The sequence below is a fragment of the Oncorhynchus keta genome, chromosome 32 (assembly GCF_023373465.1).
Source record: "Oncorhynchus keta strain PuntledgeMale-10-30-2019 chromosome 32, Oket_V2, whole genome shotgun sequence".
In the NCBI taxonomy this organism is placed as follows: Eukaryota; Metazoa; Chordata; class Actinopteri; order Salmoniformes; family Salmonidae; genus Oncorhynchus; species Oncorhynchus keta.
In genome coordinates this window covers 32,796,276-32,821,851 of record NC_068452.1, presented here as the reverse complement: position 1 = coordinate 32,821,851, position 25,576 = coordinate 32,796,276, and the positions used below count along the sequence as shown (strand labels likewise).

Genomic DNA, 25,576 nt, shown 5'->3' with positions numbered 1-25,576 from the left:
AACCCTAATGCCTAACCCTAACCTTAACCACACTGCTAACCCTAATGCCTAACCCTAACCTTAAATGAAGACCGAAAAGATCATTTTTTATTTTCATAATTTTTTTACGGTACAGACGATTTTGACTTTGCAGCTGGCCCATCTACTGGAAAAAGCTCAGTTCTGCATACGGGGCAAGATTCATGAAAATCAACGTCAACCTGCGTATAATGCAGGCATTTTCACATTTCATAAATATATATATAACTGTAGCACCAAGCGGGCATATTCACATTAGGACTCCGAGGGGAGATTTATATTCAAAGGGTCTATTTATACCGCTGAGCGTGTGGTGGAGTATCAATGGTATTATTGGCATTTGGCGGGCATCTATGCTGGGGGCAGAGTGTGACTGATGGAGTTTCATCGTTTTATGATGAGGATGAAGAGAGTGATGCTTTTGGCAGCATGGGAGTACACTTAAGCCTCTGCTCTCTATATCGCTCCATCATTTGGCGGTTATATTTGACAGTTCCGATGATATGAGTTATAGAGGTATATGTCATAGTGTTTTCTGGACAAAGGCAGAAGGGGGGAGCATATTCTAAGGAGTAGTAGGGGGCTAGGGAAGGTGGCATGGTGGAGGGAGAGTAATGTAAGTTGAATGAATAACATAACAAATATGCAGGCCTATATTGCTGGCATCAGGTCTTGCTATGAATAGCATTAATACCACTCTAATGTAGTATTTATTTGTGGTTGTAACTTGGCGGAGGTTGTGGTGGGTCCCAGCCAGGTGTATTTGTTTCCACTGTGCAGTAGTTGTGCTGTGGAATCGCTGCAGTTGTCTTTTAACACAGCATGTGTGGGCTGTAGAAGTCACTGGGCTGGCAACTATAACTTCACCTGTTTAACCTGTTTCACCATGTTTTCCAACATGGCAACAGGAAGAGGTGGGAGGACATTTACTAGGGTACTACAATACTGAGGTAAGCCTGTAAGGGAACATAGGAAGGGAGGGGAGAGAACCTGGGAGGGTAGTATATCACACTGTATTTTATCAGACAGTAATGATGATAAGAATTATAGCCTGTATGCATTCCTCAAGTGATGTCTCTCTCCGCTACCCCTCCCCCATCTGCAGGCACGAGTCTGGGGTGAAGGTCTATAGTGGAACAGTGGAGGAGAGAGGATGAGACATGGTAATAGGAGTGGTAGAGAAGTAAACGGAGAGAGAGGACAATACCAAATACTATTTGGTATTGTCGTAAATATGACCGAGTATTTTGTATTTTGTATATGTATTTTATATTTTGTATATGACCGAGTATCTTGTAAATAGAAAGCTTTCAACAAAAAACACTTTGGCACAGAGGAAAATGACACCTCTTTAGGGAAGTAGAATCTGCAGAATGGAATAAACGAGACCCCATAAATATCATCCCAAACTGTCCTCTATCTTTTCCATTCATCTCCATTCATTACCATTCCCTCCGCATCTCTCTCCATGCCTTACCAGAGGGTGCTTAAAATAGGTCTGGCTCAAAGCGCAGAAACAACATTTTACATTAGAGGACATTACCAAATACTACTGCCAGTGTTCCTATCGGCCACAGTGTTTATAAAGTCTTAGTTAATGACATATTGGGGCTTAACGGTTCACACTCTGATTGTGAACTCCTCTGGCTCTCTGTTGACTCTGCATCTGTCTGTAATCCATCAAGCCAGAGCTGCATACCTGGGGGGGGGTATGGTGACGGCCCTGGTATGAGGTAATGCTATACTCACTGCCTCGGTTTCATGAGGGCAGGGTGTGGAAGAGGAGGCTCAGGAGAAGCCAGTCTTTCCCTGCCACTCTGTCCAGGCAGCAGGGCCCAGTCCAGAAGAAGGGGTGGAAATGGGTGTGGGTAGAGGGGGTCAGTGGCAGTCAGTGCCATTTAAGATTAGGGAGGACGGTTCATTTTTTTAAGGGCCTTAATTCTATTACAGTATATTGAATGACTGTCATTCATATTCCTTTCACCAAGCTCCGTGTAACAGCGATAGGTTTAGACTACAGCATGATACTTGAATTTGTCCTATACCTATCAAGAGGTTGCTACATCCTAGCCTACAAAGTTTAACAGGTCAAGAGACAAATTGGTGTAATCAACGTGACAGACAGGGACACATTCAATACCCCATTGCACACTCTTGCCTGCACCTAGCTGATCTAGAGTGTAATCAGTCCAAACAGTATGTTTTGCAACTAAAACAAGTTATTGGACAAATACAGGTATGTCCATCCCATTTAGTTCCGTTTGCGTCTGTTTTTTTGTTGTTTATTTCAATTTCAAGTTTTATTAAGTTTTCTTGTTTTTCAATCAACCAACAAAACACATTCCACATTCACAGATGTGACAGGCTTAAAAAAAGAAAATAAAAAAGTCAAAAAAATATAATAATAATACATTTGAAAAAAAATACAATTAAAATGAAAGATTTAAGAAAAATAATAAGTGTTTTTATTTTATTTATTTATTTTCCTTGGTGCATATATACAGTGCCTTGCGAAAGTATTCGGCCCCCTTGAACTTTGCGACCTTTTGCCACATTTCAGGCTTCAAACAAAGATATAAAACTGTATTTCTTTGTGAAGAATCAACAACAAGTGGGACACAATCATGAAGTGGAACGACATTTATTGGATATTTCAAACTTTTTTAACAAATCAAAAACTGAAAAATTGGGCGTGCAAAATTATTCAGCCCCCTTAAATTAATACTTTGTAGCGCCACCTTTTGCTACGATTACAGCTGTAAGTCGCATGGGGTATGTCTCTATCAGTTTTGCACATCGAGAGACTGAATTTTTTTCCCATTCTTCCTTGCAAAACAGCTCGAGCTCAGTGAGGTTGGATGGAGAGCATTTGTGAACAGCAGTTTTCAGTTCTTTCCACAGATTCTCGATTGGATTCAGGTCTGGACTTTCACTTGGCCATTATAACACCTGGATATGTTTATTTTTGAACCATTCCATTGTAGATTTTGCTTTATGTTTTGGATCATTGTCTTGTTGGAAGACAAATCTCCGTCCCAGTCTCAGGTCTTTTGCAGACTCCATCAGGTTTTCTTCCAGAATGGTCCTGTATTTGGCTCCATCCATCTTCCCATCAATTTGAACCATCTTCCCTGTCCCTGCTGAAGAAAAGCAGGCCCAAACCATGATGCTGCCACCACCATGTTTGACAGTGGGGATGGTGTGGTCAGGGTGATGAGCTGTGTTGCTTTTACGCCAAACATAACGTTTTGCATTGTTGCCAAAAAGTTAAATTTTGGTTTCATCTGACCAGAGCACCTTCTTCCACATGTTTGGTGTGTCTCCCAGGTGGCTTGTGGCAAACTTTAAACAACACTTTTTATGGATATCTTTAAGAAATGGCTTTCTTCTTGCCACTCTTCCATAAAGGCCAGATTTGTGCAATATACGACTGATTGTTGTCCTATGGACAGAGTGTCCCACCTCAGCTGTAGATCTCTGCAGTTCATCCAGAGTGATCATGGGCCTCTTGGCTGCATCTCTGATCAGTCTTCTCCTTGTATGAGCTGAATGTTTAGAGGGACGGCCAGGTCTTGGTAGATTTGCAGTGGTCTGATACTCCTTCCATTTCAATATTATCGCTTGCACAGTGCTCCTTGGGATGTTTAAAGCTTGGGAAATATTTTTCTATCCAAATCCGGCTTTAAACTTCTTCACAACAGTATCTCGGACCTGCCTGGTGTGTTCCTTGTTCTTCATGATGCTCTCTGCGCTTTTAACAGACCTCTGAGACTATCACAGTGCAGCTGCATTTATACGGAGACTTGATTACACACAGGTGGATTGTATTTATCATCATTAGTCATTTAGGTCAACATTGGATCATTCAGAGATCCTCACTGAACTTCTGGAGAGAGTTTGCTGCACTGAAAGTAAAGGGGCTGAATAATTTTGCACGCCCAATTTTTCAGTTTTTGATTTGTTAAAAAAGTTTGAAATATCCAATAAATGTCGTTCCACTTCATGATTGTGTCCCACTTGTTGTTGATTCTTCACAAAAAAATACAGTTTTATATCTTTATGTTTAAAGCCTGAAATGTGGCAAAAGGTCGCAAAGTTCAAGAGGGCCGAATACTTTCGCAAGCCACTGTATATACATACATACATACCCACACACACACATATATACATATATACATACATACGCACACAAAAAAATAAATAATAATAAAATAAATAAAAATTTAAAAAAAAAAACGTTTGCTTCTGTTTAAGAAACATTTTGCAACAGAATTGGTGGAATGAATACACCCCTGATCACACAGTTCACTTTCATAGCAACCATACAAACAGCATCATCACATCTACGCGCTCTCCTCCGCTCACATTTTCCCTTCACTTGAGGACTTTAGTGCACAACACAACAGCTGTCTGGATCAGGCGAAAAAAACTCTCCAAGCCAAACCTTCATACCATAAGTGCTACACACAGCCTGCATCGTTGTCACCATATTAGGTAACGTCAACATACACGACATTACCAAAAGTATGTGGACACCTGCTCATCGAACATCTTATTCCAAAATCATCGGCATTAATATGGAGTTCGTCCCCCCTTTGCTGCTATAACAGACTCCACTCTTCTGGAAAGGCTTTCCCCTAGATGTTGGAACATTGTTGCAGGGACTTGCTTCCATTCAGCCACAAGAGCATTAGTGAGGTTGGGCACTGATGTTGGGCGATTAGGTCATGCTGAAACAGGAAAAGGCCCTCCCCAAACTGTTGCCACAAAGTTGGAAGCACATAATCATCTAGAATGTCATTGTATGCTGTAGCATTAAGATTTCCCTTCACGAAGGGACCTAGCCCGAACAATGGAAAACAGCTCCAGACCATTATTTCTCCTCCAACAAACTTTATAGTTGGCACTATGCATACGGGCAGGTAGCGTTCTCCTGACATCCACCAAACCCAGATTTGTCCATTCGACTGCCAGATGGTGAAGTGTGATTCATTATTCCAGACAATGTGTTTCCACTGTTCCTTAATGTTTTAAGAAATTAATTTGTTCAAAACTGTTCAACTATTGTCTTTCCCTTTGAGTCAATTACTCACCACATGTTATGCATTGCAGTGCTAGCTAGCTGTAGGTTATACTTTCAGTTCTAGATTAATTCTCTGATCCATTAATTGGATGGACAACATATCAGTTCATGTTGCAAGAGCTCTGATAGGTGGGAGAACGTCCTCCGGAAGTTGTCATAATTACTGTATAAGTCTATGGGAGGGGGTGAGATCCATGAGCCTCCTAAGTTTTGTATTGAAGTCAATGTATCCAGAGGAGGATGGAAAATAGCTATCCTCTGGCTACACCATGGTGCAGAGTGCTGTTAAGGCTACTGTAGACCTTCACATAGTGATTAAATTAGTTATTTGGTGACGTGAATATATTTAGTACAGTTTTATCTAAAAAAATATTACTTTGAAATGTTTCACTATTTTTTATTTATTTAAATTCACAGAGTAGGATGGTCCTCCCCTTCCTCCTCTGAAGAGCCTCCACTTGAAGGGGTCATGAAACCCTAAACTTTCACTAATCAAATGGCCCCACCGCAAAACACGTTGGTGGGATATCATAACACTCTATTAGGGACATTTCCCTGCACCGGTCCACTGCTCCAGACCCCCAGGGAGGGGGGTGTAAAGATGCTGATCTTTCACTGCATTACAGTGAATAATTAATTGTGTTATTTTCGCTCCCCTGATGAAGGGAAGCAGCACCAACAAACAACTCTTCACCTGTTATCACCCCTCATATTGCCTGAGTGTAATTGATACCATGATGTGTCTCACAATCATATACTGTATGTCCAAAACACAAGACATTCATGGCTAATCATTCATATCTCTGATAAGATATTCATATTTTCCACAACACTTGGTTAACCAAGCTTAGGTATTCCCTCTCTGGTATGCTCAATCCCCTTCCTCCGGCTAAGCACACAGGCTGCAGAACTATTCTTAATGCTGTTTATTGGCAAGCGTGCTTTCTCCATGTCCCAGTGGCTTCTTGAGTACCAGACAGTCACCATGAGGGAGGGGAAGGCTCTGGGGCTGAGTTGAAGTTCAGAGGGGGGCAAGGATTTGGGGTTAGTGGAAAAGTAAGGGAGAGCAGTCTAAAGGATGGAATTAATGTGGTGACAGGAACACGATCTGCATGATGTCATGATGCTAGATTGGCAACACATGGCTGAGACATAAAGGAATTGGTGTGTAATTACTCTGAGCCAGGCAGGCAGTATAAACAGGAATAACAGTGGTGAAACGAAGGGTGTGTAAGGTAAGATGACAGAGTACATTAAAAAAGTTATGAAACATATAGTAAATACAGTACAAGATAGTGTATGTCCTTTGAATGCATTTACTGTATATAGTTAATAGTCTATGGTAAGGATCCAAACAGGCCACATTAATCGGTTAGCCCAATGAAAGAGTTCAGTAGAGGTGTAAGTGAAGTAGACAGGCAATCAGAATCAGATAGATTGAGCCTCTGAGGTGCAGAGAAGTGATGTGAAGAGGTCACACCTGACATGGCATAACCTCCTCCGACACATCATCTCGTTCATCTTTCTCCCCTCATCTTATCGGTATGCTTTACTATGCTACTGCTCTACTCTGTTCTTCCACACTACACTCTTAGAAAAAAGAGTTTCAAAAGGGTTTTTCAGCTTTCCCCATAAGAGAACCCTTTCGGGTTCCATGTAGAACCCCCTGTAGAAAGGGTTATAGATGGAACCCAAAAGGGTTCTCCTATGGGGAAAGCCGAAGAACCCTTTTAGGTTCTAGACAGCACCTTTCTTTCTAGGAATGATTCTTCTCCTTCCCTCCCTCCCTCCCTGTTTGAGTTTCTCAAATGTCATGTTGCCATGTGATTTACAGTGCCTTAAGGTCACTGTTGAAAAGAGACCATGACATATTTTAGATCCCCTCAGATAGACAAACATTACTACATACGGGCAATACATTTCACTGACACTTATGGCAATGTTTTGTCAACAGATGCCGGAGCTGCAATGTCTAGGTCTTCACAACAACTAATTCCATGCATAAAAGACCTACGTATTGCTGGTGTTAATGCTGTCTGAATATAGGCCAACTAAGTATAAGTCCTCACACTTGAACCACTTTTCCCCCATATCAACAGTGTGGGTCTATTACAGACATGGGAAGACTTTGTGGTGTAAAAGAGCACAGATCTGTGCAAATAATAACATGAACCTTTTATAATCTATAACCTCATTTTAACAGACATGTGCTATTTTTGATAGTGTCAAATAGATGGTTTGTAGATGTTCAGTAGATCAATTATCTATCAACAACATTTTAACTAACTATCCACTCTAACCATAGACCTAACCTTAACCCTTATCATAATGCATATAATAATACAAGCTCCAAACTAACTATTGAGACGAGATAGGCCTCTACCATGCCACTGTCTGGACTCTCCACCATCACAAAAACATGCAGATTCTCACTTTCTCTTTACCTCACTCTACCTTCATAATGAATGCAACCTATGTTAATTCAGAGGATTTCATCACTTTGTCATGCTTATCGTAACATTTCCCAACAGATATGACAATAAACTTCATATATTACTACTGTGAACGCTATGGGGGTATAAAGTGCAAAAACAACAACGTATCCAGTCCAAAGAGGACACTAGCTATACAGCAGTACTGAAGCTTATGATGTGTATGACCTGCTTACCTGGCTTCTTGGCTTCGGGCATAGCTGCGATAGTGTGTCTATCTCTTCCTCTGACTGTGTCTCCCTCCCTCCTTGTCTGTTAGTCTGTCTGCTTTTCCTTTTTATTCCCTCCTCCCTCTCCACTTCAGTCCCCCTCCCCAGGAAAAGGCTGTCAGATGACACCTAGAGGGGATCCAGGAGCTCTGAGGAAAGAAGGAAGGGGTAGAGGGTGAGAAGGAAAGGAAGACAGCATAGAGGTGAATGGGGGTTGGATGCAGTAATGAAGAGGACGACCCGGCTGGAAACTGTTAATTGGTTAACACAGTAGGACGGGAGCCAGCCCATTACCTAATTGATTGACACTCCGACTAGCATTGATTGACAGGTTGATTGTCTGACTGTTCTCTATATCACTTTTGACTGTCTAACACAAGACACCTTAGGCAAGTTTCCATTGACCCAGGTTTATCCAACAAAATCAGTGGAGCCCCGACTGTTTAGTGAAGACATCAAAACTATAAAATAACACATATGGAATCCTGTTGTAACCAATTTTGTTTTCATCAAATCGGAATATATTTTAGATCCTTCAAAGTAGCCACCCTTTGCATTGATGACAGCTTTGCACAGTCTTGGCATTCTCTCAACCAGCTTCAAGAGGGATGCTTTTCCAACAGTCTTGAAGGAGTTCCCACATATGCTGAGCACTTGTTGGCTGCTTTTCCTTCACTCGGCAGTCCAACTCATCCCAAACCATCTCAATTGGGTTGAGGTGGGGTGATTGTGGAGGCCAGGTCATCTGATGCAGCACTCCATCACTCTCCTTCTTGTTCAAATAGCCCTTACACAGCCTGCAGGGGTGTTTTGGGTCATTGTCCTGTTGAAAAAGAAATGGTAGGCCCACTAAGCGCAAACCAGATAGAATGCTGTGGTAGCCATGCTGGTTAAGTGTGCCTTGAATTCTAAATAAATCACTGTCGGTGTCACCAGCAAAGCTCCCCCACACCATCACACATTCTCCTCCATGCTTCACGGTGCTACTCTGCGTCTCACAAAGACACGGCGGTTGGAACCAAAAATCTAAAATTTGGACTCATCAGACCAAAGGACAGATTTCCACCGGTCTAATGTCCTTTGCTCGTGTTTCTTGGTCCGATTCACACAGTCTCCTTTGAACAGTTGATGTTGAGGTATGTCTGTTACTTGAACTCTGTGAAGCATTTATTTGGGTTGCAATCTGAGGTGCAGTTAACTCTAATAAACGTATCTTCTGCAGCAGAGGTAACTCTGGCTCTTCCTTTCCTGTGGCGGTCCTCATAAGAGCCAGTTTCATCATAGCGCTTGATGGTTTTTGCAAATGCACTTGAAGAAACTTTCAAAGTTCTTGAAATGCTCTGGATTGACTGACCTTCATGTCTTAAAGTAATGATGGTCTGTCGTACACTTGTTAATTGAAATGCATTCCAGGTGACTACCTCATGAAGCTGGTTGAGAGAATGCCAAGAGTGTGCAAAGCTGTCATCAAGGCAAATGAGTGGCTACTTTGAAGAATCTCAAAGGTAAAATATATTTTGATTCGTTTAGCACTTTTTGGGTTACTACATGATTCCATATGTATTATTTCATAGTTTTGATGTCTTCACTATTATTCTACAAAATAGTAAAATAGTACAAATCAAGAATGCCCTTGGAATATTTTGTAACTTATTTTGAAAATAATGTTTCTGCCACCATATCTTACGGCAAAAAAAGAGCTTCTGGATATCAGGACAGCGATCACTCACATCGGATTAGACTAAGATTTTTTCTTCAAAAAGCAGAACACACAGGATATACTTCAGACACCCGACAAAGCCAAAATCTCTGTCATTGGCAAGAGAAAGAGACGTAGGTACAGAGGACACAGAGCAGGGTGCCTCGTAAGGATCCATCAACGGAGAGTGGGAAATCTGCCTTTTACCGTCAGTATTACTTGCAATCATTGGACAATAAATTAGATGAGGTACGATCACGAATATCCTATCAACAGAACATCAAAAACTGTAACATCTTATGTTTCACCGAATCATGGTTGAATGACGACATGGATATTCAGCTAGCGGGATATACACTGCACCGGCTAGATAGAACAGTACACACAGTAAGACGAGAGGGGGCGGCTGGTGCCCAAAATATAAAGAAGTCTCCAGATTTTGCTCGCCTGAATTAGAGTATCTCATGATAAGCTGAGTTTTCATCTATATTTTTTGTGGCTGTTTATTTACCACCACAGACGGATGCTGGCACTAAGACCGCACTCAGTCAGCTCTATAAGGAATTAAGAAAACAGGAAACCGCACACCCAGAGGGGGCGCTCCTAGTGGCAGGGGACTTTAATGCAGGGAAACTTAATTTCTATCAGCATGTTAAATGCACTACCAGAGGGAAGAAAATTCTAGATCATCTGTACTTCACACACAGAGACACATACAAAGCTCTCCCTTGCCCTCCATTTGGCAAATCTGACCACAATTATATCCTCCTGAATCCTGCTTATAAGCTAAAATTAAAGCAGGAAGCCCCAGTGACTTGGTCAATAAAAAAGCGGTCAGATGAAGCAGATGCTAAACTATAGGACTGTTTTGCTAGAACAGACTGGAATATGTTCCGGGATTCTTTTGATGGCATTGAGGAGTACACCACATCAGTCACTGCCTTTATCAATAAGTGGATCGAGGAAGTCGTCCCCACAGTGACTGTACGCACATACCCCAACCAGAAGCCATTGATTACAGGCAACATTCGCACTGAGCTAAAGGGTAGAGCCGCCACTTTCAAGGTGCGGGACTCTAACCAGGAAAGCTTATAAGAAATCCTGCTATGCCCTCCGACAAACCATCAAACAGGCAAAGCGCCAATACAGGACTAAGATCGAATCGTACTACACTGGCTCCGATGCTCGTCTTATATGGCAGGGCCTGCAAACTATTACAGACTACAAAGGGAAGCCCAGACACGAGCTGCCCAGTGACACGAGCCTACCAGATGAGCTAAATCACTTCTATGCTCGCTTCAAGGCAAGCAACACTGAGGCATGCATGACAGCATCAGCTGTTCCAGAAGACTGTATGATCACGCTCTCCGTAGCCGACGTGAGTAAGACTTTTAAACAGGTCAACATTCACAAGGCCGTGGAGCCAGACGGATTACCAGGACGTGTGCTCCGGGCATTTGCTAACCAACTGGCATGTCTCTTCACTGACATTTTCAACATGTTCCTGATTGAGTCTGTAATACCAACATGTTTCATGCAGACCATCATAGTCCCTATGCCCAAGAACACTAAGGTAACCTGCCTAAATGACTACAGACCCGTAGCACTCACGTCCGTAGCCATGAAGTGCTTTGAAAGGCTGGCAATGGCTCATATTATCACCATTATCTCAGAAACCCTAGACCCACACCAATTTGCATACTGCCCAAACAGATCCACAGATGATGCAATCTCTATTCCACTCCACACTGCCCTTTCCCACCAGGACTACAGCTGAGCGTTCAACACCATAGTGCCCTCAAAGCTCATCACTAAGCTAAGGATCCTAGGACTAAACACCTCCCTCTGCAACTGGATCCTGGACTTCCTGACGGGCCGCCCCCACGCTGATGAGGGTACGCCACGCTGATCCTGAACACTGGAGTTCCTCAGGGCTGTGTGCTCAGTCCCCTCCTGTACTCCCTGTTCACCCACGACTGTGTGGCCAGGCACGACTCAAACACCATCATCAAGTTTGCAGACAACACAACAGTGGTAGGCCTGATCACCGACAAGACGAGACAGCCTAAAGGGAGGAGGTCAGAGACCTGGCCGGGTGGTGCCAGAATAACAACGTACAGTGCCTTGCAAAAGTATTCACCCCCGTGGCATTTTTCCTATTTTGTTGAATTACAAATTACAACAATTTGGATTTCATGTAATGGACCTGAACTGCTACTATAGATCTGTCCCGAGAGGACTGAGTTATCCATAGTAGAGGTTGACACTTGATTCTTTTAACACTAAAATTCTAATTTGAGATACATGTTAAGAACACCAACTGGTACGCCCACTCTGATCTTCCAAGGTTCTTAACTTCTCAGTAGGGGCTCATAAGATATTAATGGATGATTCCTCACAAACTATAACAAAAGAAGGTGATTTCAGAGATTTCCACTAAATGTAATCCATCAAAGGGTTTTTGGAAGGATTATTGACAGCAATTGTTGCTTTGTAGCAGCTACAGATTAAACATTGTGGAGTCTTAAAGGAGGCCTGGGCAAGGCCAAAATGTCAAAAATGTTCCATATTCAATTAATTATTTCTCAATTACGCTTTAAGATAAAAATGTCAAATATATGTCAACAGTCTTCACTCTGTGGATTAAATTACATGAAAATCTTATTTCGCTCAAGTTTCGTGATCTATCCAGATTATTGTTTTTGAAGGTCATTCTACAGTTTCACATGAAGGGACATGCTGTGTACATGGTGCTCACTGTCCTAAGAATAGTATGGAGGGGTGTACAGGGAGACAGTACCATTGTCTGAGAGTGGTGACAGAGAGTGATGGGCAGCCCCAGCGAGAGGGAATGGATTCAAAGCAAGAATTTGAGAGAATCACATGGCAGGCGAGTTGCCATGTCCCATAAGCAACGCTCACACATTCAGACAGAAACAGGAATCCTGGGAAGGAAGGTAAAATATACAGGTTTCAAGTGAAACAGGATTGAATGTGTGACAATGTGAGTGCATCTGTGTAGCCCATTTACTATAATTATGCTCGCCCTCACTCTCTATGTCACAGTAAATAATATATTATAATATATTTGAAGTCCATAATATACATAATTAGTCTCACTTTTAACTCTAGGCCTATACATTGTTTAGTAAAAGAAGGGTAATATATTAAGACGGTGAAATTAAAACGCAAAGAACGGGAGAAAGGAGCGGGAGCTCAACGCATTGTGTTTTGAACAAGACTAATCACGTGTTCTTCAATAAGTCACACGAACACTTCGTTTTTATATTCGTTTGATGTTCTGCTTTTAGCGTTTGTGCGTCCTTTGTTGTGTTTTATTGTTTTATCAAATGTCCCCTTTGGGAGATTAATAAAGTACTATCTTATTCGACTTTTTTAAACAAAATTAAAAATATATTCAATTACATGCTAACCACACGTTTACAAAAATGCTTGCTTCCTACATTGAGGAACTGTAATGTTTTTTTTAATGACCTGACTAGATCATAGAGGAACAATTGTCCAGACAGAGGTTTGAGTTTACAAGTTTACGGTTCATTAACATAACTTCACGCAGGCTACTGTTTGTCCGTAGCCCACGCCAAATAAATGAAGAACAACCTATAAAACAACTGTGACCTTCTCTTGTGAAGGCCAGACATAAGAAAGAGAACAACGGCTAAACCTGGTCTTAACTTCCAATGCTCCACCCCCTGCCCAACCCCCCTCCACGCCACTCCGCCAACTATCGTTTTTCAATCTCTTGTTTTAGATATTTCAACCGTCCTGCATGAAGTTTGCTATCAACGCTACTCTATCGCCACCTGCAGTTTACTATAGGTTGGTGCTCGTTCTCCAGTGTATTACGTCATCGCGTAACATTGTAGTTTCATGCTTACTTTGACGCACGGTCCGACAAAATGGCTTCAGTTCCACGGTTGTGTTTGTTACTGTCAATTATTCCCACAATACTTATATTGTGTGCTGATTTTGCGTGTTGCAACACTGGCAGAAAGGTATGTCAAAACCACTTTTTATTTGCCAATATCTAATTCCATTAATTTAGATAACTAGGGTACTTGCTGTTAGCTCTTGCTAACCGTCCGACCTTAGCTAACTAGCCAAATGAGTTAATGAAGACAACGCATGAATGCAATACAGCGTTACTTACTGTGCAGATAATGTTTTCACCAACGTGTATCAAACACGTAACGTTGGCAGCGAAATTAGCGTTATAGTAACGCTAGCTAGATTGATATTATGTTGTTTAGCTAGCCGTAGTTAGTTAGCTAGCTAACGTTATCTAGGTAGGTGGCTTTGACAGCCTTGGTTGGTGGTGCTCAATTTGTCACGCTATGGTAGTCATTTGTAATATTGCGCGGATGTGTTCAACACATACGCATTGTAAATCAAGCCAAGAAGAATTCGGATCAATACCACTATGTTTGAATGGCAGGACCAATTTGTGGAAATGTCATCTTACATCTGAATTGCTCATTGTAAAGTGTTCCCAGGGTATGTATCTCTATTACAGCATCCATTGGGGCCCTAGCCAGCTAACTGCACTTTTTGCTCCTTCTTGCTGCAGCACTTCTGTTGAAAAATGTTCTACCCTAACTTTCAAAAGCCAATCAAATTAGTTCTGCCCTAGGAACTGCCAATGCAGTAAGTAAAACTACTAGCCAGAATAGATTCCGATCCTACGCTTTTTTTACATCTGCGTTGGGGTCGGATAGTTTCGATTCTTGTTTAGGTTAATACACCACGGGGGGTGAGAAAATGCGCTCCACTTAAAAAAAATCCCATTATCCTAACTGTTACACTGAGAAGAATGAAGGACTGCTAGTTTTTTGGGGAAAACTTCCGTTTTTAGTCCTAATGGTAGCTAGCAGTAGCCACAGCAGCCATTATGGAATGACAGGTCGTGTTGAATATAGGGCTGACCCCATTAAGTCAATTGGTCGATTGTTTGGTTGATAGGTTGTTGGTCGAATGAGATTTCTTTAGTAAAAAAAAAAAAATCATGGTATACAAGACACCTGTCTGATTCGCACCTGTCTGAGTGAACTGATCCATTGTGGAGGCCGTTGAAATGGCACAGTTCATCAGTCTAAGTAAGACATGTGCTACTAAAAATGTAACGTTATATTATGGAAGAACAATGGTGCAACACAAATAATGCTTATTTTATAACAAATGCGATTTCTCCCACGTTGGATAGTGGTCGCAGTCTGCGGTTCTGAAACACATCAGTGCCTGTTGAATTGGCATCTTTTCCTAGACCATGCAAAGTAAACCATCATATTGGTGTTGAGAACAATGCGGCTGAGGCAGCAGAAAACAGCCCTTGCCTTAATTGTCTAAGAAAAATGAGGAGAGAGGAAACACCAAATTAATTAGGTCTATAATCAATAGCCTGTTAAATGTAAGACAGATCCTGCTTCTGTTGCCTATTTGAGTGTTTGACAGCCTACTGATTCTGTGAGCACCAACAATTTCAAATTCTGCTGTTTTTAATCTTTGCTATGCTGTAATAAAGGCTTTACACTTTTTTGAAATTAGACCATCCTCTCTGGTATTATTTATAATTTATTTAGTGTTTGCACTGTTCCAGATTGACCGAAAAAATATATTTATGATAATAATAAAGAAAAAAAATCCTTGATCTCCTTCTTATTGTTATTATTACTATTTTTGTGATCATCCTTATAATAATAAATCATGTCATTAGTAGGCATAGTAAAGCAACCTTGTATAACCACCATAAAGTTGTAGGCCAAAGTCTAGTCTTAATACCATAACTTACTTAGGCCTATATTTCAATACTTATATAGGCTACTGCATCACTCAATCATTTATCCGTTCATGTCATCACACAGCAATGGAATTGAGCATCTTAGTTTTAAAATAAAATAACAAGCAATGATTTAGTTAATAATTAGTGTAAACAATAAATAGGCCTAAACCGTTTCAATTCGGAAATTGCATTTACAAATGATTTTAGTCTTTGCTGTAATAAAGGCTTTACAAAAATACATTACAACAGAGTCTAATTTATTTATTGTTTACATTGTTCGAAACGGTCAGGAAAAGTATATTGTAGTCTAATAGCACCTGTTTGGCACACACAGGACTAATATGCACACAGCGCTTGCTCCATACCATCTTTTTCTTGATCTCCAGTATTTTCCACAACTAGCTAAATTTATTCCACACATCTGGCTTCCCCTTTACCTCCTGCGCAACCAGTAAACGTTCCCCTGCTTCAAGATTATTTGTCACGTCCTCTGCATTCATTTTGCTGTCACGTGTTGTGTACAGAGTTTGTTCTAACCAATTTATTGATGTGATTATGATATGCTATAGGTCAGGCCCTATTGGTGAAGTGCATGTGAAGCATACATGTGTCACATAAAGAGAGCACAGGTTGAGGGAATAGGGATAGTTTTTCCTAAACAAATGAGGAATTTCGGTAACAGAACTTTTCAGTTAGAAATGGCTGTAATTATGTTGCCGCTTCAGCAAAACAGACGGTGCTATACACACTGATGTTCTGTGGTGGTCTAACATTTGGGATAATTGGACAATTTGTAGTACAACACAATTCTGTGGATTGAGGTATGTTTTCCAAGCCATATCTCGCTCCAGCTCCGCGGTGTCTTAATCTAAACAGGAAGCTTGTTTCACCACAGTGTACCTGTAAGCAAGAGTCGGAATCTATTCTTTCTAGTAAAACTGCATCTATTTCCTTCTCTGCAGACTGGTGATGGGCTGGACACAGACTTCAGTGGATTCTCTGTCCCTCTTGAGCATTCCTTTGAAGTTGGTGAGTATGTATTGTCTAACTGTGATACGTTATTCTTCAAGGTTCCATTTACCGAATGAAGGAGATATTGAGCTCACGATTTTGGTGCTCATCATGTGTTGTTATACCATTTCTTTCTTTCAGATGATGTGTCTCGGTTCCGTATGCGTGGAGCTCTGCAGTTAAGAGGTGGGAGGGAGACGAGTGTGTCCCTCTCCCAGAGCCAGCTATCAGAGGAGGACAGGAACACTCTGAAGGTGGGAGAGGAAGGTAGAGGCAGATGTGGTTTGGAGTTTACTGTCAGCAGTCAGGATTTTGTTCTGAATCTGTATCCCTCCTGTCCCTCTGACACAGGAAGTGGCTGCTGTGGATGGTCTGTACAAAATCCGAGTGCCCAGAGTGTCTTTGACAGACAGGCAGACAGAGCGCCAGATGGATGGCTACCTGACGGCGTTCGTCAGAGCGGTATGTGTGTCTCACCCTCATAGCAGGCTGAAATAAAAAAGACAACACACCTCATTGGCATTTTCTTTTGTAAACATATCTGTTTCTTCTCTGTCTCCCTCAGTGCTCTTTAGTTGAGTCCCACCTCAGCGATGTCATCACCCTCCACACTGATGTCTCTGGCTACCTCATCGGCGTTTCCATAGTGACCATTCCAGGCGCGTGTCGGGGGACAGAGGTGGAGGACGAAGTTGATCTGGAGGCCTTTAATACTACGCTGACCATCATACCGCCTACCAATGCACCCCAGTGAGTCATCAGTCCTTATTGATATTGATGTTCTGGTCACAGAAATATGGTTCTGGCTCTATCAAATCTTCATTTGATTTGATTTTCTAACTCTTTTGGGTCGACTTCAACCTTTCTCTTTCTCTGTCTAACAATATTCTTCATCATCCTCTCCCCCAGGCCGGAGACTGCTCTGTTTATTGAGCGCATGGACATAGAACATGAAAAGAGAGGCAAGCCACAGGAGCAGAAATCCTTCTTTGCCAAATATGTAAGTGTGCATAGACATCTGTGGTTTGTGTCTTGCACTGTGTCATTATGACCGTCTATTGGGTCTATCCCTGGGCTCTTCAAGTCTTTTAAACTCTGCTCTGCTGTTCAGTCTTGAGCTGCTCTGTTCCATTATATATATATATACACTAAGTGTACGAAACATTAGGAACACCTGCTCTTTCCATGACAGATTGACCAGGCGAAATCCAGGTGAAAGCTTTGATCCCTTATTGTCACTTGTTAAATCCACTTCAATCAGTGTAGATGAAGGGGAGGAGACAGGTTAAAGAAGGATTTTTAAGCCTCGAGACAATTGAGACATGGATTGTGTATGTGTGCCGTTCAGAGGGTATATGGGCAAGACAAAAGATTTAAGTGCCTTTTGAACATGGTATGTAGGTGCCAGGCGCACCGGTTTGTGTCAAGAAATGCAACACTGCTGGATTTGTCCGCTCTCAACACTTTCCCGTGTGTATCAAGAATGGTCCACCACCCAAAGGACATCAACACTTTCGACACCTTGTAGATGGGGCTGTGGCGGTAATGACATTGCATACGCTGGTGATTGTCAAGCAAATAACTGCCGGTCTCAGTAATTTACCGTTAATTAACATAAACACATTTAGCATCTCCTGTCTTCCACGCATAGCCTACGGGATAGGACCGGTCCCTGGTTGTTCTTTGCTTAGTGTGCCTAGGTACAACCTCTATGTTGTGAGTGGCTACCTGGTTGATCCTGCCAGTAGCATATGCTTGTCTCAAAGATTAAGCCATGCAAGTCTAAGTCCACACGGCCGGTACAGTGAAACGGCGAAACTCCACTGATGGAGATCTTTGGAACATCTACATTTTTAAAAAGTCTAATAAATCCATGTAATATAGTCTACACCATCACAATAAATCCATGTAATATAGCCTACACCTTCACAATAAATCCATGTAATATAGCCTACACCTTTACAATAAATCCATGTAATATAGCCTACACCTTCACAATAAATCCATGTAATATAGCCTACACCTTCACAATAAATCCATGTAATATAGCCTACACCTTCACAATAAATCCATGTAATATAGCCTACACCTTCACAATAAATCCATGTAATATAGCCTACACCTTCACAATAAATCCATGTAATATAGCCTACACCATCACAATAAATCCATCTAATATAGCCTACACCTTCACAATAAATCCATGTAATATAGCCTACACCTTCACAATAAATCCATGTAATATAGCCTACACCTTCACAATAAATCCATGTAATATAGCCTACACCTTCACAATAAATCCATGTAATATAGCCTACACCTTCACAATAAATCCATGTAATATAGCCTACACCATCACAATAAATCCATGTAATGTAGCCTACACCATCACAATAAATCCATGTAATATAGCCTACACCTTCACAATAAATCCATGTAATGTAGCCTACACCATCACAATAAATCCATGTAATGGAGCCTACACCATCACAATAAATCCATGTAATATAGCCTACACCTTCACAATAAATCCATTTAATGTAGCCTACACCATCACAATAAATCCATGTAATGTAGCCTACACCATCACAATAAATCCATGTAATATAGCCTAAATCCATGTAATATACCTTCACAATAAATCCATGTAATATAGCCTACACCATCACAATAAATCCATTTAATGTAGCCTACACCATCACAATAAATCCATGTAATGTAGCCTACACCTTCACAATAAATCCATGTAATGTAGCCTACACCTTCACAATAAATCCATGTAATATAGCCTACACCTTCACAATAAATCCATGTAATATAGCCAAACACCTTCACAATAAATCCATGTAATATAGCCTACACCTTCACAATAAATCCATGTAATATAGCCTACACCTTCACAATAAATCCATGTAAAATGTGCCTACACCTTCACAATAAATCCATGTAATATAGCCTACACCATCACAATAAATCCATGTAATGTAGCCTACACCATCACAATAAATCCATGTAATGTAGCCTACACCTTCACAATAAATCCATGTAATGTAGCCTACACCTTCACAATAAATCCATGTAATATAGCCTACACCATCACAATAAATCCATGTAATGTAGCCTACACCATCACAATAAATCCATGTAATGTAGCCTACACCATCACAATAAATCCATGTAATGTAGCCTACACCATCACAATAAATCCATGTAATATAGCCTACACCTTCACAATAAATCCATGTAATGTAGCCTACACCATCACAATAAATTCATGTAATATAGCCTACACCATCACAATAAATCCATTATTTATTTTAGACAGGTCTAAAGAAACATGATATGAGGAAAGTGTGGTCTATTTCAGAACAGGGTAGCATACTCTGTGTTAGGCCCTGATCTGGCTATGCCATACGGCTGTGGGCTGCACTAGTTCATTTAGCAGACAAGATTTGCTTAGAATTCCGTGGCATTATTTTATATTATTTTATAATATGAAGAATAGAATTGAACATGGTTGAATAAAATAGAAATTATATTTTGATTTGAGGGAGGGCGCACATGCGGCTACTATATGCTTAATTTGGAGATTTATGTAACTTTAGTTGTGATACAAATGTTGGGTAATATGTTTTGTAATACATTCTATGGCTGCATGATGCGACTAATGATGATTTGAAAAAAGTTGCATGAAAGGCATGAGCTCTGCTTTGTTTCTTGCGCAGGTTGTACACATCCGGCTCTCATTCACAATTTGACAAGCACTTGATAAGCCTTGAATTTCCTGGCGGCATACCCTTTGTGTGGCCGTATTGCTCATAAAAAAAATCCATGCCATTGCCACCAGTGGCCGTTATGCCCTTGGGCTGAATATAAAGCACCTCTCACTCAAATGGCTCTCCGTCACGTGATCATGTCTTTCTCACAGGCTACAAGTGAAGACAGACACTTCCAAGGGACGCCACTGCGCGCGTCCTTATTCAATTCCGAGGCGCATATTGAAGATATTGAAAGAACTGTCCACATTTACATTTACTTTTTAATTCAACTATTCTGTGTGAAAAATAAATATTCCAAAAATAGTCTGGGACAGTTATGGGATTGGATAGATCCCAAATGAATACCACCACCAGCATCAAAAATCATATTTTAAGCAATGAAGCTGACACAACAGATCAGAACGTTTAGTTTAAAATGTTGCTAAACTATTAGGCATTTCTTCACATTATAACCGCAGCAATGCGCACCTGGCAGTAGGCTAAAAGTGCGGATGTCCATTAGTAAATGGTCTTCCCCGAAACTTGACTCACATGCTGCGTATGTATGCCAGTTAGGCTCTGAACCTGTTGTAAAGCTGATTTTAATATGCCTCATTTTAAGAAGTTATTTGGCCACTTTTGACATGGTTTGTATCACAACTAAATAGATAGGCCAGGTGTGCGACTATGATTTGAAAAAGTCGCCAAAAAAAGGCATGCGCTGTTTCTTACCTTACTGCACACAAGCTGGGCATCATTCACAAGTGATAACACATCATTCACAAGTGATAACACATCATTCACAAGTGATAGACTAATATTATCACCCATCAGACTATTCTTGATTTAATCTAGTCTTTTCAGATACTAAATAATATATGTATGAAATTAGTTTTGATTTAGAATGTACCATTATCATTCACCTGTCGGAACGGGCAGGGGGAGAAAATACATGCCATCTATGCACTTAAATAGCGAATAGAGGACAATTTTCACGTGGTTCATTTTTTGCCAGCCAGGTCGGCTATACTCCCTTTGTAAAGAGAAGCAATGTGCTTAATATTATGAAAGTTGAGAAATAAATATAGTAGGCCTAGCCCATAGAAAGCTGATGGGATCCTCCTCTTTTTAATAGAGGCCATCACATGCATGGGCTCTCATTTAGTGTTTTGATTTTCAATTACATTTGCATTGATGTCAAAGTGATTAGAGGGACAATAGAGAGCTGAGTACCAGGCAGATAGCAAGTTTTGTAGGCTACTAATGATCAGCAGCAGCATCATCAGAGCTTGGAGAAGCCTGTAAGATTGTAATCATGACTCGTGATCGCCGGTGTGGCAGTAATGCGGTCACTGTAACAACCCTACTTGTGGAGTCCATGTCCCGATGAATTGAGGCTGTTCTGAGGGCAAAGAGGGGGGTGCAACTGAATATTAGGAAGGTGTTCTTAAGTTTGGTATAGTCAGTGTATATCGGCATGTTGTTAGGTGTCTTTGTTTTGTCTAACCCTAGCCAATCCGGATATGTCCTGTCCTGAGGGGTATGCTACGATTTGAAGCTACTCAGGGTTTTCTAGCTAGCCAGATTCAGTTAGCTTCACATTCCAGCTCAGGCTTTATCCGTACTACAACGGTTGATATTGGTTGTCCGCCTGCCGTTAACTCTACGTATTTTAACACACAAAGTCGTCTTCCTCAAATGAAGGGGATGGTGACGCAATCTTTGCAAGAGGGAGGGAATCTGATTGCGTTGGTCCTCGACTCGCAGCTCAGACACTTCATTCAAGATAAATTGAGTTAGCCCTGAGTTAACCTTGAATGAGAGCAGGGTAGTTCTGAAGGATTTGTTGCCATAGAAATGTACCTGGCTAAAAGGTGAGCCACTTCCGTGGTATCAGTTATACCGAGTTTGACTCGGTTGACCAACGTTACGTCACTAACTGCTCAAACTGCGTACATAGTATAGGGCTCTGTGCTGTGCTGTGCTGTTTTATGTGCTGTGCTTCCATTGCTGTGTTTGATTTAATCAGTGCTGTTGTCTGAGTCTGTGTTGCTGATTGTGACTGTGTCATTTGTTGACTCAGTGCTGTGCTGTGCCATTTGTTGACTTAGTGCTATGCTGTGCTGTGTTCCAGTGGTATTTGATTCTGGGAGGTGCAATCTTCCTCATGGCCAGCAGTTCGGCACAACCCTCAGCAGGGGGAGCCGAAGAGCAGCAGAGCTGATTCCCACTCAAGTACTGTTCTCACTTTGGCTCATTCAGCAACTCACTCTGGGCTGTCAGCCTATGTCTGTGCCGCGCTCCGTGTCTCTTCTGCTTCTTGCAAGCTTATGTATATATGTGTTATACTGTTCACTGATTTGATTAACGCTAACATTTTTCACTAATCATTTTTCCTGTTTGTCCCTCCCTTCCTGTCCTTGTCATTCAAGGTCAATGCTAATGATCCAGTGCTAATGATCAGGTTTTTTTTGTCACTGCAGACCTTTAATTAATCCAGGTGTGTCCCATTGATTAGTAATAAGATGAAGCACTCTGGTAGAATAGGATTGGACAACATACACACCTTCATTGCTAAAGTGGATTAGATTATCACAGTTTAAGTAGCCAAAGTCACCACAGTCATTTTGTGCCTCCTTCTATTACACACTTGTCATTGGCATTGACCCTGAGTTGTCTCACTTCACTGTTCACCTCACTCTCTCAGCCACTGTCCTTTTCTCGTTTGCTGAGTGAGGTGGACATTGAACGGGATGAAACTGTGGGACTGTTGTGCAGGAGAAGCATCACTAATCACAGCTTGTAGTCTTACCCTGAGTTAGATTAACATCTTGTATCATTTGATAATAACATGAACTTCTGCCTCCCTCTCTCCAGTGGATGTACATTGTTCCCCTCGTTCTCTTCCTGATGATGTCAGGAGCTCAGGATCAGTCCGGGGGTGGAGCAGCTAATGGAGGAGGCCGATGATCGCCATGCCAACATGATTTATGTGGAGCAGTTTCTTCTACTTGTAAATAATTATGTAGAGAAATGCACACCATTCAACACACTGTTACACATAAACTAATATGGACAGATGAGCTAACCTTGAACGTATGTCATGAACTTCATTTTTAATATTGAACTGATGGGAAAAATAAAATATTTATTACTACCTGATAACTGTGTCTGTCTGACTATGGTATTGATAGCCAGTATGATGCTGCTGGATACATATTCAAGAGTGGGGTGGACGCTGAGTAAAGAGGGAAATGGGAGTTGTTTTCAGTCTTCTCTACTCCACTAGATGTCCTCTTTCTCTGCCCATCCAGAACGATGCCTTATTGAAGATTCGTTCAACATTAACGCAATTCAATGGAGGATGACAAAGGGAAATGATTGCTTTCGTGAACATGTCACCATGGACAATATTTGCAGCATTTTGTTTGTGGTAATTCTTAAAAGTACATTGTGTAATAGCTGTAGACAGTAGTGTAATAAGGTGTGTTTATTATGTGTTTAGCTATTGCCGTGTCAGAGAACTGTCATTCAGATCTCATACCCTGTCCTGCCATTAATCTCTATTTTATTGCACGGCTTGACTGGCACGCATATTCAAGCGGGCACATAAAACCACATCAAACCAGTCATGCTTCACAGTCCAATAATACAGTGTTGCCAGGACACTATTGAGTCACTGGTTAAGTCCAACCCCTCTCCTCAAATTTCATCTCTGATCTGTTACTCTGTCCCTCCTCGTGAAAATCCTTCTGCTGTCCATCTTCTATTCAATTCTCTGCCTGGCTCTCTGGTACTGCCTTTTACTCCCATCTGTTTCTTGCTGAATTCTAAGCCATAGTTTCTGTGACTTTACCACCCTTCTGTCTGTCTCTACCACCCTTATGCCTGTGTCTCTACTGCCCTTCTCCCTCTGATTATATCCTTCTCCTGTGTCTCTACCACTCTTCCCCCTCTCGGTCTCTACCATCTCCCAATTGGTCTCTACCCTTCTCACTCTCTCTGTCTTCCAATCACACTTCTCCTCTCCCTCATATTTATAAGAATGAGTCAGGCTAGGGGGATTGTAGAATGCCAGCAGTATAGTTTTAGAGACAGAATGTTCTGGAACCCCTGTGTCAACATGGCCACCCCTCGTCAGTCAGCCTCAACGTTCACTTGTCTGTTTTTAGTCTATGTACACAGCTGTGAGGTGTAGCCCCTTATTTTCAGAGGCTCAGTGTTGAGCTCCCTCGCTTTAGTGTCCTCTGCCCCCCCACCCCACATTACCAGCTACCACTTTGGTCCTACAAACACAGAATTATGTTAGGCTCTGCCCTGAAACCTTTAACCTCAACCTTATCCCCATGTTCCTCCCACCTCGCTCTGTTAACTTGAGAAAGGAAGGGATGAGGTGACGAGGACAGCTGAAGGAAAAAGGAGAGCTTGAATGGAAGAAGGGAGAGAGCTACAAAGTAATTTGTTCGTTAAAAGATATGCCACTGTGTCAGGTGGGAAGGCATATGACAATAGAAAACACTCAAACAATGTGGGGAAAGTTATATCAGAAAGATATGTCTGATTGTCTTTCTAGTGGAAGCCCACAGGTACATTGTTATATTTGTATTTTATATGAATGAATATATCTCAATATGATTTTGAATGTTACACCTGACCTATATCTACGCCATTGCAGCTCTCCAATCTCTCTCAAAATAACCACGGATGTTTTGTTGAATGAAAAATCATCCTTATTCATAAAATATTTGTAAACACCAGCCTGTCCATCAGCATTAGGTAGTTGGTCACCTTTTACTTTCTCCACAAATAGCTCTCATCCAGCAGCCTGGTCTCATAGACCAGATGTAACATAGTAAATGTAAATCCAGGACACTCAAATTAGTATGATATGTTATGTTTGGTATGGTTACATCAGACAGAAGATTACTTAAGGCAAAAACGAAAGTTGGGTGGTTGGTCGGGCGTATACCGTGAACGTCTAGCAACCCAAAGGTTTCGTGTTCGATTCTCATCAAGGGCAACATTAGCATTTGAGCTAATTAGAAACGTTGCAACTGCTTAGCATGTTAGCTAACCCTTCCCCTGACCTTAACAATTTACCCTAACTCCTAACCCTAACTTCTAGACTAGCTAATGTTAGCATTAGCCACCTAGCTAACATTAGCCATAACAAATTGGAATTCATAACATGTCATAAGTTTAACAAATGCTTTACATATTGTATGAATTTGTAAAATTTTTACGAATTGCAATTTGTAACATACACATTGTAATTCATAGCATATCATATGAAATGGATGATGGACATCCACAAATTAATACATACCATAGGAAACGTAACATATACTAATTGGAGTGTCAGGATTTACATTTACTATGTTACATCTACCCATGAGTCCAGGTTGCATCCAGAGGAGCCTATCAGCACCAACCCTGATGAATGCCTGTCTACCAGGAAGCTGGGGGAAGATGACACTGGTGCACATGAGAGTTGGAATCTTCAAGAATG

The 25,576-nt window shown here is 41.3% G+C and overlaps 2 protein-coding genes and 1 long non-coding RNA gene across 5 annotated transcripts in view; 1 reads left to right on the top strand and 2 right to left on the bottom strand.

The window, feature by feature from the left end:
* Positions 1–7,806, bottom strand: part of LOC118375362 (myosin-binding protein C, fast-type-like) — a 52,986-nt gene extending 45,180 nt beyond the window's left edge. For both annotated transcript variants that reach the window (XM_052491446.1, XM_052491447.1), the window contains exon 1: positions 7,770–7,806. In XM_052491446.1, the coding sequence (XP_052347406.1) occupies positions 7,770–7,791 (22 nt within the window). In that variant the 5' untranslated portion in view covers positions 7,792–7,806. The remainder of the gene's footprint in view (positions 1–7,769) is intronic.
* Positions 7,807–13,357: 5,551 nt separating this feature from the next.
* On the top strand, positions 13,358–23,232 carry LOC118377074 (ER membrane protein complex subunit 10-like). 2 transcript variants are annotated; one of them, XM_052491445.1, is made up of 8 exons: positions 13,358–13,517; positions 16,261–16,327; positions 16,451–16,563; positions 16,661–16,771; positions 16,875–17,059; positions 17,219–17,309; positions 22,202–22,302; positions 22,945–22,993. In XM_052491445.1, the coding sequence occupies exons 1-7, from the start codon at positions 13,422–13,424 to the stop codon at positions 22,289–22,291; spliced, it is 753 nt and encodes a 250-aa protein (XP_052347405.1). In that variant the 5' UTR covers positions 13,358–13,421; the 3' UTR covers positions 22,292–22,302; positions 22,945–22,993. The 2 variants fall into 2 exon arrangements, with proteins under 2 accessions (XP_052347405.1, XP_035619802.2); XM_035763909.2 differs by lacking the exon at positions 22,202–22,302 and having other exon boundaries at positions 22,945–23,232.
* LOC127914527 (uncharacterized) lies at positions 17,316–19,595 on the bottom strand. The gene is made up of 3 exons (XR_008088807.1): positions 19,139–19,595; positions 18,940–19,104; positions 17,316–18,827 (listed from the first exon to the last, which is right to left on the bottom strand). It is a non-coding gene; the product is annotated as an uncharacterized LOC127914527 (long non-coding RNA).
* Positions 23,233–25,576: the final 2,344 nt, after the last annotated feature.

Bases quoted from the DNA above. Each gene is read 5' to 3' on its own strand.
- LOC118377074 (XM_035763909.2), top strand. From the start codon at position 13,422: ATGGCTTCAGTTCCACGGTTGTGTTTGTTACTGTCAATTATTCCCACA. The intron at 17,060-17,218 runs GTGAGTCATCAG...CCTCTCCCCCAG, and splicing joins CCGCCTACCAATGCACCCCA to GCCGGAGACTGCTCTGTTTA. The intron at 17,310-22,944 runs GTAAGTGTGCAT...CCCTCTCTCCAG, and splicing joins AATCCTTCTTTGCCAAATAT to TGGATGTACATTGTTCCCCT.